We start from the raw sequence: 13401 nt of genomic DNA, 5'->3' as shown, positions 1-13401 counted from the left end.
GTATATGGAGTTTAGGCTTATAAAGGGGTAAAAGTCCTTGTACAAGAAATTTAGTTCTGAGAAGTTGGAACTCATTTATTTTTGCTCTAAACTTAAGCAAATATGAAAGTTTTTGCTTTCCTGATGAGTATTCTGGTATATTTCTAAATTCATGAGAAACATGGCAGGAAAAATCAGCCAGACAATAATGAAGTTCAAACCATATGAAATTGCCAGTATTCAACCATTTTTGACCTACAAAATTGGTACCAATATCACACCATTTTTGAACTATAAAAGCAGTAATTTCTCATGGTTCAAGCTAATACATTATTGTAGAAGTCCATTATTTGCAACAATATGACAATCTACATGATGGAGTAGAAGTATATTAGAGTGCCGTGGAAATACTCTACTTAGATATAAATCACTAATAGATTTAGTAGTTTCTAGGGAAAAAACTGGTTTATAGGGGTCTTGTTCCCATTTTTGTTTATATCTGATTTAAAGTAAGAGACTAATTCCATATGATATTTTCAAAGGTTTTTTTTTCCTGAATATCATTTTTGTAATGGCCTATGGTCATTGTGGGACTAATTTACAAGGAGATTGTATAATCTAGTTTTATGGATAGTTCTTATACTTTTATTTTTATGCTCTACCAATCATATTACAGTAAGGGGTTGGTGGGGAGAAGTAGGTTTGGGGAGACGGAACATGACATGTTTTATTATTCTATTCTTAACCATAAAGGAAGACAAGAATAGGACTAGGGGCTCAGGTCCAGGAAGGCAGAGCTCAGTTAGGCAGAGGGATGCAAGGGTGCTTCCTCTTTGAAGCAAGTCTCCTGGGTATCCTCTGGGTGGTCAAGCCACCTAGTCTAGGGAATGGGGGAATGGCAGATTTCATGAAGGTCAGGCAGCAGGAGGCAACATCAGGACACTGAGCTGGTAAAAATAAACCATGAGGAGAAACACCTAGTTTGGTGTTGCATTTGGACTAGCACCTCAGAAAGTCACTGCTGGGGCCGGGCAGTCTGGACCAGATGGTTCTACAGGAGCTCACAATGCAAGCAGATTCATAGTCATTATCAAGGAAATCCTGCATTTCACCTAGGCTACTTCAGCCAAGAACCAAAATGTAGGAACCTAAGAGAGGGATTCTAGCCCCTTCTCTGCATTGACTGATGTAGCAGCACAAGCATTTCTCTTTCTCACCAGTAAAGTTAATTTCACATCAGCCTACTATTCATTATGTGTGTGTGTGTGTGTGTGATCTGGGTGCATAATATATATCACATTAGCTATATTATCTATCATATCTAATATGATATATAGTAAGTTCATGTGCATATATATGTGTTTTATGTGTTTATAACATATGTAGTGTATATTGTTTGAATGTTTGATAAATACTATGTATTTATTTATATATTATATAGTATACACACATTTTATATGTAAATATATAAAAATATGTTAAATAGGATATGTCATATATACATATATTTATATATTACATATGTCTTCTATATGAAAAGATCTTACACAATGTCCATAGCATATATTATGGGCCACATTTGCACACACTGATTTTATATAGTGCACACACACTCATTATCTCAAGACCTTATCTTTAAGCAAGGAAGAGCTATTAGCAAATTCATTTCTTGGACTCTTATTTGCAGCTCTCTAGTGAAGGAAAAATCATTTCTCAGATTAAAATCCAATGCTGTGATTAGAATTACCAGAATGTGACAGGTCTCTGGTAGAAAGAATAAGATGTGTGTATTCCCCTGATGTGAGCATCCATCTAACTTAAGCAGAGTACACCTTTCCTCTCACTCTTAACTGTGAGACAAAACAGGCTGTGATAAACCAAACAATTCAGCATAGAAAGTAAATGTTTATAACTGCCAAAGTGTAAATGTAACCCAATTAATGAACTTCTCCCTGAAAATAGATGTTACTCAACCCAGACATATATACACTTTAAATTTCTTCTCAAAAAAAAACAAAAATCATGAATTTATGTGAATGTCATTGTAAGGAAAGCATTTTATAAACATGAGCTACTTAGTGAAGCTCGTCTAAGAATAAAATATGTTTTAAGCAGATTTTGCTTATGCATTCATTATGCTCTATGGATTTTCTAGAAGAATGTAGTGATTATATTTCCATATATGAAATTTGGCACTGCCCAGGCATGCTATAAATGGCTTCATTGTCTCCTGATGTTAAATGTTTTTGCATTGAAACTGAACGATCATCCATCAACAAGCCATCCCATTTCACCTCCCCGTCTTCTCAGCTCTTCCTTACTTTTAGGAACTCAGGATGAGGAAATCCTGCTAGTATGAAAAGGATTAAAATGTGAGGAGCGTCCAAAGGCATCAGCCTTTGTGCTGTGGCTGTGTGTGCTGGGGAAGGTGGAAGAATCTGGGCCTAAAGAAAAATTTGCCTTACAAAATCAAACTATACAAAGTAGATCAATTTGCTTGTGATTATTCATTGACAAAAAAATTAAACAGGGCTGGCCCCGTGGCCGAGTGGTTGGGTTCGCGCGCTCCGCTGCAGGCGGCCCAGTGATTCGTTGGTTCGAATCCTGGGCGCAGACATGGCACTGCTCATCGGACCACGCTGGGGCAGCGTCCCACATGCCACAACTAGAAGAACCCACGAGAAATATACAACTATGTACTGGGGGGCTTTGGGGAGAAAAAGGAAAAAATAAAAAAAATCTAAAAAAAAAAAAATTAAACAAATCACCTAGTCTGCCTCTGGGAGCAAAACCATTAAATACATTTAAAATATGATTCACTTTGTGAACAACTTTCCAGAAGTATATCTACTGGGTAAAGTTAGGTTAACTCTCAACTATTCGTTAGTGGATTCCTGCGTTAGTGGATTATAAACAACCCTGGAGGCTTTGGTCAGGCCCCAGAAAAGGGTCTGCGTGAGAGTGAGATTTAATCTGTAAGAGTTCCTGAGACTCACCCTAAGTGACTGGAGGATTAGCCAGTTGAGATTTTCCCACTATTAGTGTTATTTATCATTTGTACTGCTTTTTCTCTTCATTGGCTCCAAAGCCTGAAAGTTAACTGCACATAAAGATATAAAATTCTTTGGAAAAGATGAAAAATTATTAGCCTAAATCCTTTAGTATTTGATTTTACTAGATGACAATCCCAAAGTCTACTGTTAATAAAATTTAAATTGCACTCCTGGTACAAATTATGTCTGAACATTGGTGAAGAGCTCTACCGTCCCTATCCCAGGGCCTGGCTAAAAGCCCGCGTTGTCTCAAAGCATTCACTCATGAATAATTAGAACTTGGACCTCTGTGTGTGTCTTGACACATACTGATAGGCATGTAACTATACAGACATGCAATGAACCAAAATAGAAACAAACATCTTGAATGTGCTTTTAAAAGACAAGTGAATACTTTAAAAGCTTCTTTATCCTCAGAATTTGATAGCATCAGTATGTGGTGTTTAACAGTTCCCTTTGGCAATTCTTCAGCCTTAAATACTGTGACTGTAAGAGGGGGAACGGCCTGGGATGTTGGTCAGTTCCTGACATGCTCACTATGATGCAGTCTTTTATTTCCAGGTCTTGGGCTGTGGACCTGCCCCTCCAATGATGAGCCCCAGCTCCCATTACCACCACAGGGCCTCTGGTCACCAAGGGCTAAATCTGTATGGAACTTCATGTTTAGGTAGCTCCCCACATGAGTGCTGTTACCAGGGAGTCCTCAAGAACAGGCTCGGAACATTGGAGCTGGAAAATGGTCCCTTGCTGAAGTGATGCTTTGTGCCAATGACATAGACCCCTTGGTCAGATTTAATAGAGAAGCTTATAGAGCTCTGACATCCTAGAGAAAATTTAAAAACTAGAGTGCAAAGCAAACAGCAATACTCTTGCTTTCAAAGCACCTTTTAAACATGGGGGAAACAACAGCCATACCTCTGAAAAGTATCTTCAATCCACATGCGCTATGTGTTTGCCTACATCTCTAAGATTTGGTCTCAGAGTCCTGCTTGCTGGACCCCAGCCCCAAAGTTAAGAGAACAATGGATGATGGTGATGTTAAAGAAGGGAGGCACCTGCTGAAAGAGGAAAGTGGAGAGGAACAGAACCTACCTAAGTCCTTTTTCCCTGTCTTTCCTTGATTTCCATTGGCCCAGTTTCTGAAGTGGCTATAAAAGATAAGGCCAGGGCTGGAGGAAAAAGTGTGAAGCAGTTTCCTCTGTGAAATCCACCTACCTATCTTTTCCTTTTTACTGCCTCCCCATCTCTATTCTCTGTCCCATTCCCCAGACCTAAGGGAAGCTACTTCAGGAGACCACTGTCCCAGAGGGCGGTGCCTTTAAAAGGATACACTTGAAAGCCAAAACCAAAGGGAACCAGGCTGTAATTATGGGCAGAGCAGGCATCCCAGGGGAAGGGCATTCCTCATGTCCTAAGGCTCTTGGAATAGGTCTCCCCTTGAGTCCAGGCCAGGAAACAGGGGCCCCACAGTTCAGCTTTCTTTTAGGGTAACAGACCAACCTCTTCAACATAAATACCCAGCTGTGAATCAGATCTAGTGCCAGCTAGGCACTCCAGGCTGTTAATCCCTGGGAGGCACCCACAGCTATGTTGGCATTCATCCCTCTTTTGATTGACTGGGCTTCAGGAAAGAGGCCCAGTAATGGCGTAGGTAGTTGTCCTTGAAATCCAAAGAGCTCTTCAAAGCTACAGCACATCTCCAGTTTCGGGTTTAAGATATAGGCATCTGTTAGAGAGGTGTGGCTTGAGAAATAAGAATCTGGCCTATCAGGAATGGTTGTGGGGGCCTTGGGAGGCAAGGCCAATGATGACTAGCAACAAATGCCAAGTGATCAGGTAGAACATATTCTTTCTGAGGGCCTCTGCTTCAGGCCTGAGTGTCTGCATGCACACTTGTGTACCAAGAGGAATGAAGGAAAGGCATCATTTCCAAAATCCCCTAAGAATAAAATTAGAATTCTTTCTGGAGCTCCCCCAGAATCAAAAACACATGCAAAAGTCAGGGCTCAATAAAAATGATCAAACTATAGAAGGACAAGGCATTTAAAATGCAGCAACAGAACCCAAAATACAAGTTAACAGCCCACTTCTACCCTTCCTTGAGTTTGATTATTTTCTTTCTGGACCCTCAAGCCTCACTCTTCACCTAATAACTCTGTTAATTCAAATTACTTTTCTCAGTTAGCTTCTCAGATTATTCAACAGCAAGGTAAGAAATGGATTCCTATTGTATTTTCCAACAAGAGTCAAGGTCAGATAATGTCATTACAAAATATCACACCCATTTAAAAAAAAAAGGACTGCAAAACAGATTTAAATTCTACTATATGACTAATTCTAATCCTGCTATATGCACCCTTATTGTCTTACCATATTTAATGACTCAGTACTAAAGCCTTGTTTTAAAACTTTTTTTGTTTGTTTCTGACAAGTAAACACTGTGAAAACTTCCATTTGCCATTTTCAGTGAAACTCTAAAGTGTATTTCGCCCACCAGAACTTAGTCGACATGGCTCCGCATAAAATGGTCGATATTGTTTGATACCTCGGAGGTATTAATTCTCTTTTTACCCTCATTGTCAAGGAATTGGTTGCTTTTAATCAAAGGTTGGGTGGTCCTTCCTGAGAACACAGTGGAAACATACTTCATAAGTAGTTTTCCTTTCTGAGACTAGACATTAAAATGTTAACTATCTAAAACATGATTAACAACAGTATGCCAATCAACGAGTGCACTTTTTACTTCATGTCCGGGGAGTTTAGGTGCCTCCAGTTTAATAGGGGCCACAGTGCTAGTTATCAAATTGACAGTCTTGACCTGACCTCTACAAGTGGCTATAAAACGGTGCCTAGTAAATTAAGATAGATGCCAAATCCCTCTGAGGAAACAGGCCTATATCATAACTATGAAATGGGCATTTGGGTTTGAGGCCAAGACTTCACAGTAAGGATATAAATACCAGCCTGGGCACGAGGGAAGACGTGCTCTCAGTTATTGTATACACAAGATAACAGTGACTCACTTCACTCAGCATTACGCTTGGCTGGAGATTTTAAATTCCTTTTTAAAAACAAGACTATTGTACCACAGGGTAAAGATTTTATTATCTTCAATAATGGGATTGAATATGCCAAGGCATAGAAGCAGAAAATTAGATCTGCTGATGCCCGTGCCAAGACGGGGTTATCAAAAGCCACAATGGGTCATTCTGGTGGGCTTTTCAATGTTGCAGTGGCCTGGAAACCTAGAGAGGCCCATTGAGGAAGTGTCTGGCTCCAACCAGGAGAGGTGAGAGAAGTCAAGCTAGATCTGGTCTCAGGCGGTAGAATAGAGTCAAAACATGGGTACTTATTGTACCTCTGCTATTCCAGTGTTACTGGAATACTAACCAAGGAGGCAGGCACTAAGTAGTTAAAGAAAGAGGTTACTGATCTGGCTCTCTCCCTCAGAGGCCATTGCCAAACAGTGCAGAGAAGCCAGAAGAGTCACCGCCTGCTTGATACGTCATCTGTGAGCAACCAAAATTGGTCAGACAGATCCCTGAAGAGAAAATGCAAGCCATAAACCTTCAACCTGAATTTTAATTTTTGTCAATTGCAGGGAGAGTTCATATGAATCTTGTTCCTTCTTTCATCTTTCCTGTTCACTCAAACTTGTTCCTACTTATTTTGCTTCCCTCTGTTTCTCAGATTTATTGCTTCCTGCACTGATACTTGGGGAAGAAAAAAAAAGGACGCTGTGATTTAGGTTCCTGTCAAGGCTCAAATTAAATACAGTGCTTCTTTCTCCCTAAAGCCCTCCACTTGGCCAAACTTAAATGAGGTGATGAGATGTTAGTAACTCAGAACCCTCTGCCCACTGCCTTCCTCTGTGCTGACCTCTAGCCAGACTTGTGGGGATGACAAGCAAAATGATGACTTGCCAGGCATCTTCTCTGGACTGTTCCAACAACCAAGGGAAACAAATAGGCTGCAAACAATACTACGACCCTAAACTATCGATGTATAAAATCCCCAAGAGACAGAGGCACAAGTCTACCCAGCTTTCTATAGGCAAAAGTCCACCCAGCTTTCTTAAGCCAGAGGGAAGCATGAAGATCTTAGCTCTTCTCTCTGCCCTTTCACTGTCCACTAACGTTTATGGTTCACAGAAACATAGGTCTCTCTCCCCTCAGGAGAACTCACTGGCCTGTCATCTGTCACCACCAGGGCTGGTTATATTTCCTTCAACCCAGTAGTTCCCCATGACCAAGTTGGTTTCTCTCTTTAAAGAGACTAGTCTTTTAAACTTTTGATCTGGTCTTTTTCTGCCCCCTCAGGTCATGGACTATATGGGACTTTTGAAATGTTATCCTCCTGGAGGAAAACTAGAGAAGACCAACATGTTAAAGAGAGAACTGCAGCAGTCTATGCAGACTCCATGCTCTCCTTTTCTCTCACCACTGCCATGTACCTGGTCACCTTTGGCATAGGGGCCAGCCCTTTCACGAACATTGAGGCAGCCAGGATTTTCTGCTGCAATTCCTGTATTGCAATCTTCTTCAACTACCTCTATGTACTCTCGTTTTATGGTTCCAGCCTGGTATTCACTGGCTACATAGAAAACAATTACCAGCATAGTATCTTCTGTAGAAAAGTCCCAAAGCCTGAGGCATTGCAGGAGAAGCCGGCATGGTACAGGTTTCTCCTGACAGCCAGATTCAGCGAGGACACAACTGAGGGCGAGGAAGCGAACACTTACGAGAGTCACCTATTGGTATGTTTCCTCAAACGCTATTACTGTGACTGGATAACCAACACCTATGTCAAGCCTTTTGTAATTCTCTTTTACCTTATTTATATTTCCTTTGCCTTAATGGGCTATCTGCAGGTCAGTGAAGGGTCAGACCTTAGTAACATTGTAGCAACTGCAACGCAAACCATTGAGTACACTACTGCCCAGCAAAAGTACTTTAGCAACTACAGTCCGGTGATTGGGTTTTACATATATGAGTCCATAGAATACTGGAACACTAGTGTCCAAGAGGATGTGCTAGAATACACCAAGGGGTTTGTGCGGATATCCTGGTTTGAGAGCTATTTAAATTACCTTCGGAAACTCAATGTGTCCACTGGCTTGCCTAAGAAAAATTTCACAGACATGTTGAGGAATTCCTTCCTGAAAGCCCCCCAATTTTCACATTTTCAAGAGGACATCATCTTCTCTAAAAAGTACAATGATGAGGTCGATGTAGTGGCCTCCCGAATGTTTTTGGTGGCCAAGACCATGGAAACGAACAGAGAAGAACTCTATGATCTCCTGGAGACCCTGAGGAGACTTTCTGTCACCTCCAAGGTGAAGTTCATTGTTTTCAACCCATCCTTTGTGTACATGGATCGATATGCCGCCTCTCTGGGAGCCCCCCTGCACAACTCCTGCATCAGTGCTTTGTTCCTGCTCTTCTTCTCGGCATTCCTGGTGGCAGATTCTCTGATTAATGTCTGGCTTACTCTAACGGTTGTGTCCGTGGAGTTTGGAGTTATAGGTTTCATGACATTATGGAAAGTAGAACTGGACTGCATTTCTGTGCTATGCTTAATTTATGGAATTAACTACACAATTGACAATTGTGCTCCACTGTTATCCACATTTGTTCTGGGCAAGGATTTCACAAGAACTAAATGGGTAAAAAATGCCCTGGAAGTGCACGGGGTAGCTATTTTACAGAGTTACCTCTGCTATATTGTTGGTCTGATTCCTCTCGCAGCTGTGCCTTCAAATCTGACCTGTACACTGTTCAGGTGCTTGTTTTTAATAGCATTTGTCACCTTCTTTCACTGCTTTGCCATTTTACCTGTGATACTGACTTTCCTGCCACCCTCTAAGAAAAAACGGAAAGAGAAGAAAAATCCTGAAAACCGGGAGGAAATTGAGTGTGTAGAAATGGTGGATATTGATAGTACCCGAGTGGTTGACCAAATTACAACAGTGTGATAGTTTCTGCTTGTTATATTTTCACCCTAGGTCTTATCAAGAGCAAAGAGATTATGTTAATGAAACAAATTGAAGGTGTTCTTTCTTAAGGATAAGAAACAGGCATTGCCAAAAAAGTAAAGACAAGGGGGGGATATGGGCATTGCATATTTTCAATCGTTAAAACAAAAGGTTGTTATCAGAGAGAATTTACACACACACACACACACACCCTAGGAGACTTATAGTCTCTTAAACTAAGATCAAAAAGAAGAAAGCTTATTAGCAAGCAGAATCCTATTTTATTCACACTGCAGATGTTGCTGGTATTGTGACAAAAACCTACCGATTGAAAGGTCAGCTGCCAAGGCAGAAATAGCTTTAAGCATTGTTCAAACAATAAGGCTTCCAGAACTTCTGCAGAGCAGTAGCTCCAGGCAGGGAATGTGGTTTGAGGTCTTAGCCGTCTCATCTAGCTCCCCAACACCCCAAGGAGATGCTTGTGAAAGTTCTGGCCAGCAAAAGCAAACCAGAACCTCTGAAGCAGACACATGGTAGAGTGGCCATCACCCACAGACTGAAATTGAGTCACCCCTAAATTTACCCAGGTAAGGCAGTCTTGTTGTCTAGAATGAATTTATCATATCCCCCCATCAATATACTTATGACATTTGTGTGGTTTGGTTAATAGACCTTTAAACCAATGACAGCTCCAACATTGCAGAGTTGGGGCAATTCTATTTTGGAATATCTTGTTGCTTGTCATCAAATGGATCTGCTTTATTAGTTACAGCTTTTTTGGCAGGAGGCTCTGAGTACTAAAAACCACAGAGCCAAACCCAAATACCTGGCATGATGGAGGAAAAGCAGGTGTCTACTTGTACCCAGAGACAGTGTTTCCATTTTAACAAAAAGATGGCCAGCTGGTACAGCTGTTTATGGTTTGGCCCTACATGCGTTTTTTGCATGGATGCCCAGAAACATCTGCCCACACATAGCTAAGGAAGGAGAAATGAACACTGAAATGGTTATTTGCCATAGCTTCCAACTTGTAGTGCCAGTCTGCCTTCGCTATGAGACATGCCTGCTCAGAGACACAGGGGAGAAAAGAAAGTTCTTTAGCAAGTGTAAGTCCTGAAACTGAGAAGCTTCATAAAAGTGCAGGCAGGGAGATAAAGGGCTGCAAGGGAAACAGATGGAAATGACTGGAAGATGTAAACACCAATGCAGATCTACCAATGATGACAGTGACTTTCCTGCTAAACTGGCTGCACTTTCATCTTCCTGGTCCACCCCCCACCCCTTTGTTGGTGCCCCTCTACTTCACTGCACGGCCCTTCTGTACATTAACGAGCCTAGATGTTCCTATTGTTGACCTGCAGTATCTACAAGATCTAAACAGAAATGGTTTGATCTGAAGAGGCTGTGTATGTTACCCCAGACCCCTGCATTTCTTTAAGTCTATAAAAATGAAGCTAAAACCTGGTCACATTTGAGGCAAATGTCTACAATATGTTTCCCTTTTAGAGATGTAGCTTATTTAGACATATATAGTGGTAAGCTCCCAAAAGCACCTTACCTTGCTGGACCTTAGCGGATGTACTGTGCAACTTCCCCATCCTCCGCAGAGGAAGAAACTGAGACCTAGGAGAATAAAGAGACTCACCCAGGGTCACACCACTAGAGGGTTTCCATCATTTTAGCATGCCTAAGACAGGGCGGGCCAATTTTAGATTTTCTCATAAGAGGGCTATTACTCCCTTCAAAGTACATTTCCAAGGAAGGAATGTAGGATTTTATTGGCCACAAGGCAGACTTTTTTTTTTAATGTCTGGATAATGTTTGGGATTTAGGTTTGCCCTTGTCTTTCTAAACAGCAAAAATGCCCAAATGATTCAGATGTAACCACACCAAGTGCAAACCTGTGCTTTCTCTTTCATGTACTGTTGTTCACACAGTTCTAAATACATGTGCAGGGGATCGTAGCTAGTGCATTACACACTTGTTGAATCTCTCCTGCAGACACACTAAGCGATCATACCGTGTTATGCACTCAACTAGAAGACAATGAGCTTTAATCTGAGGACAAGTACAGTCCTCGCAAAAGGGCAAGTTCGCATAATAGATTTGCGATCAATTCTCTCTCCAAGGGGCCTGCAACTAGGCTATTATTTATAAAATACAGCTGAAGAGGGGATTGGTTTTATTCTTAAATCATATGTTGCTAAATCATTTTCTGAACAGTGTGTTCTAAATCAGCCATTGATTTCGTGTCGGCCACGTGGAGCACCTTGGGTTAAAGTGACTCCACAAAACTGATACAACACACACACCAATTAAGTGGGTTTTGTTGAGAATTTAATCATTCAATTTGGTCAACCAGAATGACTTACTGTGGAACTTTGTTTTATGACAGATAGTAGTTTTCCAACTTGATTGAGTCTCTGTATACCTTGAGATATTGTATTTTTAAATGAAGGGCATTTTCAACCTTGTCAACTTCTTTTCAGCACTTGAAATCAAAGCTTACGGAATTCTGACTGTGGAATGAATTTTTTCACTGGGGGACTCTGCATGCCAAGATTGATTACTTATTATTTATTGTTAGATCATTATTATTTATTTGTTAATACTGATTGTTGATTATTGCTCTGACAGCATTGGTTTAGCCCCACCATGGAGCAGACACTTTAGAAGTAACTCAGAGTTACATCGCCATAAAATTTAAGTCTTTACTTCATGAAGTTTTACTTTTTCAATTGCTATAAAGAGGGAAGGAATGATCCGAGCAAACACTTGCAAAAGTTTTATTATTCAATTATTCCAACCAAGACATTAATGTTCACTTTACCAAAGAAACTTATTTGGTTGGTTTTGAGTTGGTGTTTGTTATTTGTTTACCAAAGAAAATATTCCATTCATCAAAAATATTTCTCCTAATCAACTAAAAATCCTGTGTTACTTAGGCTTTCTTGGCCATTCATAAGAAAAAGAAAAGAAAAGTCAGGGTAAGGGTGATATTCTCTCATTGAGCAGAATACATAAATTCACAACAAACTTAGGGTTTGCAAGAAAGAAATGATACTTGAAATAGGGCATTATTGTTTAGTCCTTAACTAATGGTCCAACAAGTAGCATGAAGGCTCCTCAGGCTAAAAGGAGTACATTTGTTCCACAGAAAAAAGAAGACAAACCCTCATGAAACTCCCTCTCCATTGTTCCAGTTCATAGTTTTGCTTTGGTTGGGTTTTGGGTTTCTGGGTTTTGTTTTGCTTTGCTTTGGTTTGTGGTGTGTGTTTGTTCGTGTTTGCTTGTTTTGCTCCCGCCTTTCCTACCATTTTTACCCTCTCAATTTTTAGTCAGAAGTGAGATAATCAGATGCCATCTTCCATGGATATAGTTATTTATGCAATATACTGCTCTAAACAAGGCCCTTGTTAACCCTTTTATTTTAACTAACCACTACCCAATTGTTCTAAGCAGCATTCTGGGGCCATGGTACCACTTTTCTCCAGCCCCAGCAGTGGAGCTTGGCTGTGTCTCTCTCAAGAACAGATGGGCTGGGCAGCCGCCTTGGGGGTGTGGCGTGAGGCAAAGCCTCTTGAACACAAATGGTATCCTCCTCATTATGGCTTTATTCCTTCAGATCCTATTAAAGTAGTCCTGCAGCTTGTAGTAGTGTTTGACCTCTGTGAATCTCTGTTTTCTCATCTGTAAAATGGGGATAATAACAGCAACTATCTTTAAATTCAGCAAATACTTACTGAGTGCCTAATATCACCCCGATACTGTTCTAGAGACTGGGGACAGCAGTGAACAAATCAGATAAAAAATAAATGCCCTCAGAGAGCCTACATTTGAGTGACGTTGCAGATTTACCATAAGGATTAAGTGAGGTGATGTTCGGAAAGCATTCATGGCAAGGTGTGGTGTAGAGAAGGAACTCAAGGCATTATTTGTAATGTGTCGATCCCACACAGTAGCACTAGGGCTCAGGATGTAAGCCACATAGAAGTAGATTTTTGCAGATTTGGACCCAGGATTAGGGCTATATAAAAATGCAATGAGTTGTCCTGGTCATTTTAGGACATTCAAAATTTGGCTGTATCACCACTTAGTGGGGCAATTGTAAAGGGGGCACAAGCCCAGGATGTTGGAGTTGGGTTGTAACCCTTGAAAGAATGGGATACAGGCACTTGGGGATGGGGGCAGGGAGTGGGGAGGGCACTTATATTTAATTACTGTGCCTGGCTTGTCTGAAGACATTTGAACATTCCTTTTGGGTAATTTGCTTTTAAGTTTGTGCTACATAAAAAGTACCAGGTATTTGAAGACAAAGTTTCTATTTTTTAAAAGCATGGTAAAGCTGCAACACGAAGGAAAATATTAAATTAGTACTACTGGATTCTCTGGCAA

At 40.7% G+C, this 13401-nt stretch overlaps 1 protein-coding gene across 1 annotated transcript in view; it reads left to right on the top strand.

Moving 5' to 3' along the window:
* PTCHD1 (patched domain containing 1) overlaps positions 1-11557 on the top strand; it is a 54200-nt gene extending 42643 nt beyond the window's left edge. Inside the window, exon 3 of the mRNA XM_046673538.1 lies at positions 7352-11557. Coding sequence (XP_046529494.1) covers positions 7352-9006 — 1655 coding nt within the window. The 3' untranslated portion in view covers positions 9007-11557. The remainder of the gene's footprint in view (positions 1-7351) is intronic.
* The last annotated feature ends 1844 nt before the right edge of the window (positions 11558-13401 follow it).

Source organism: Equus quagga, chromosome 10 (assembly GCF_021613505.1).
Source record: "Equus quagga isolate Etosha38 chromosome 10, UCLA_HA_Equagga_1.0, whole genome shotgun sequence".
Taxonomy (NCBI): domain Eukaryota; kingdom Metazoa; phylum Chordata; class Mammalia; order Perissodactyla; family Equidae; genus Equus; species Equus quagga.
Note: the sequence above shows the minus strand (reverse complement) of the source record. Positions and strands in the feature narration are given on the sequence as shown.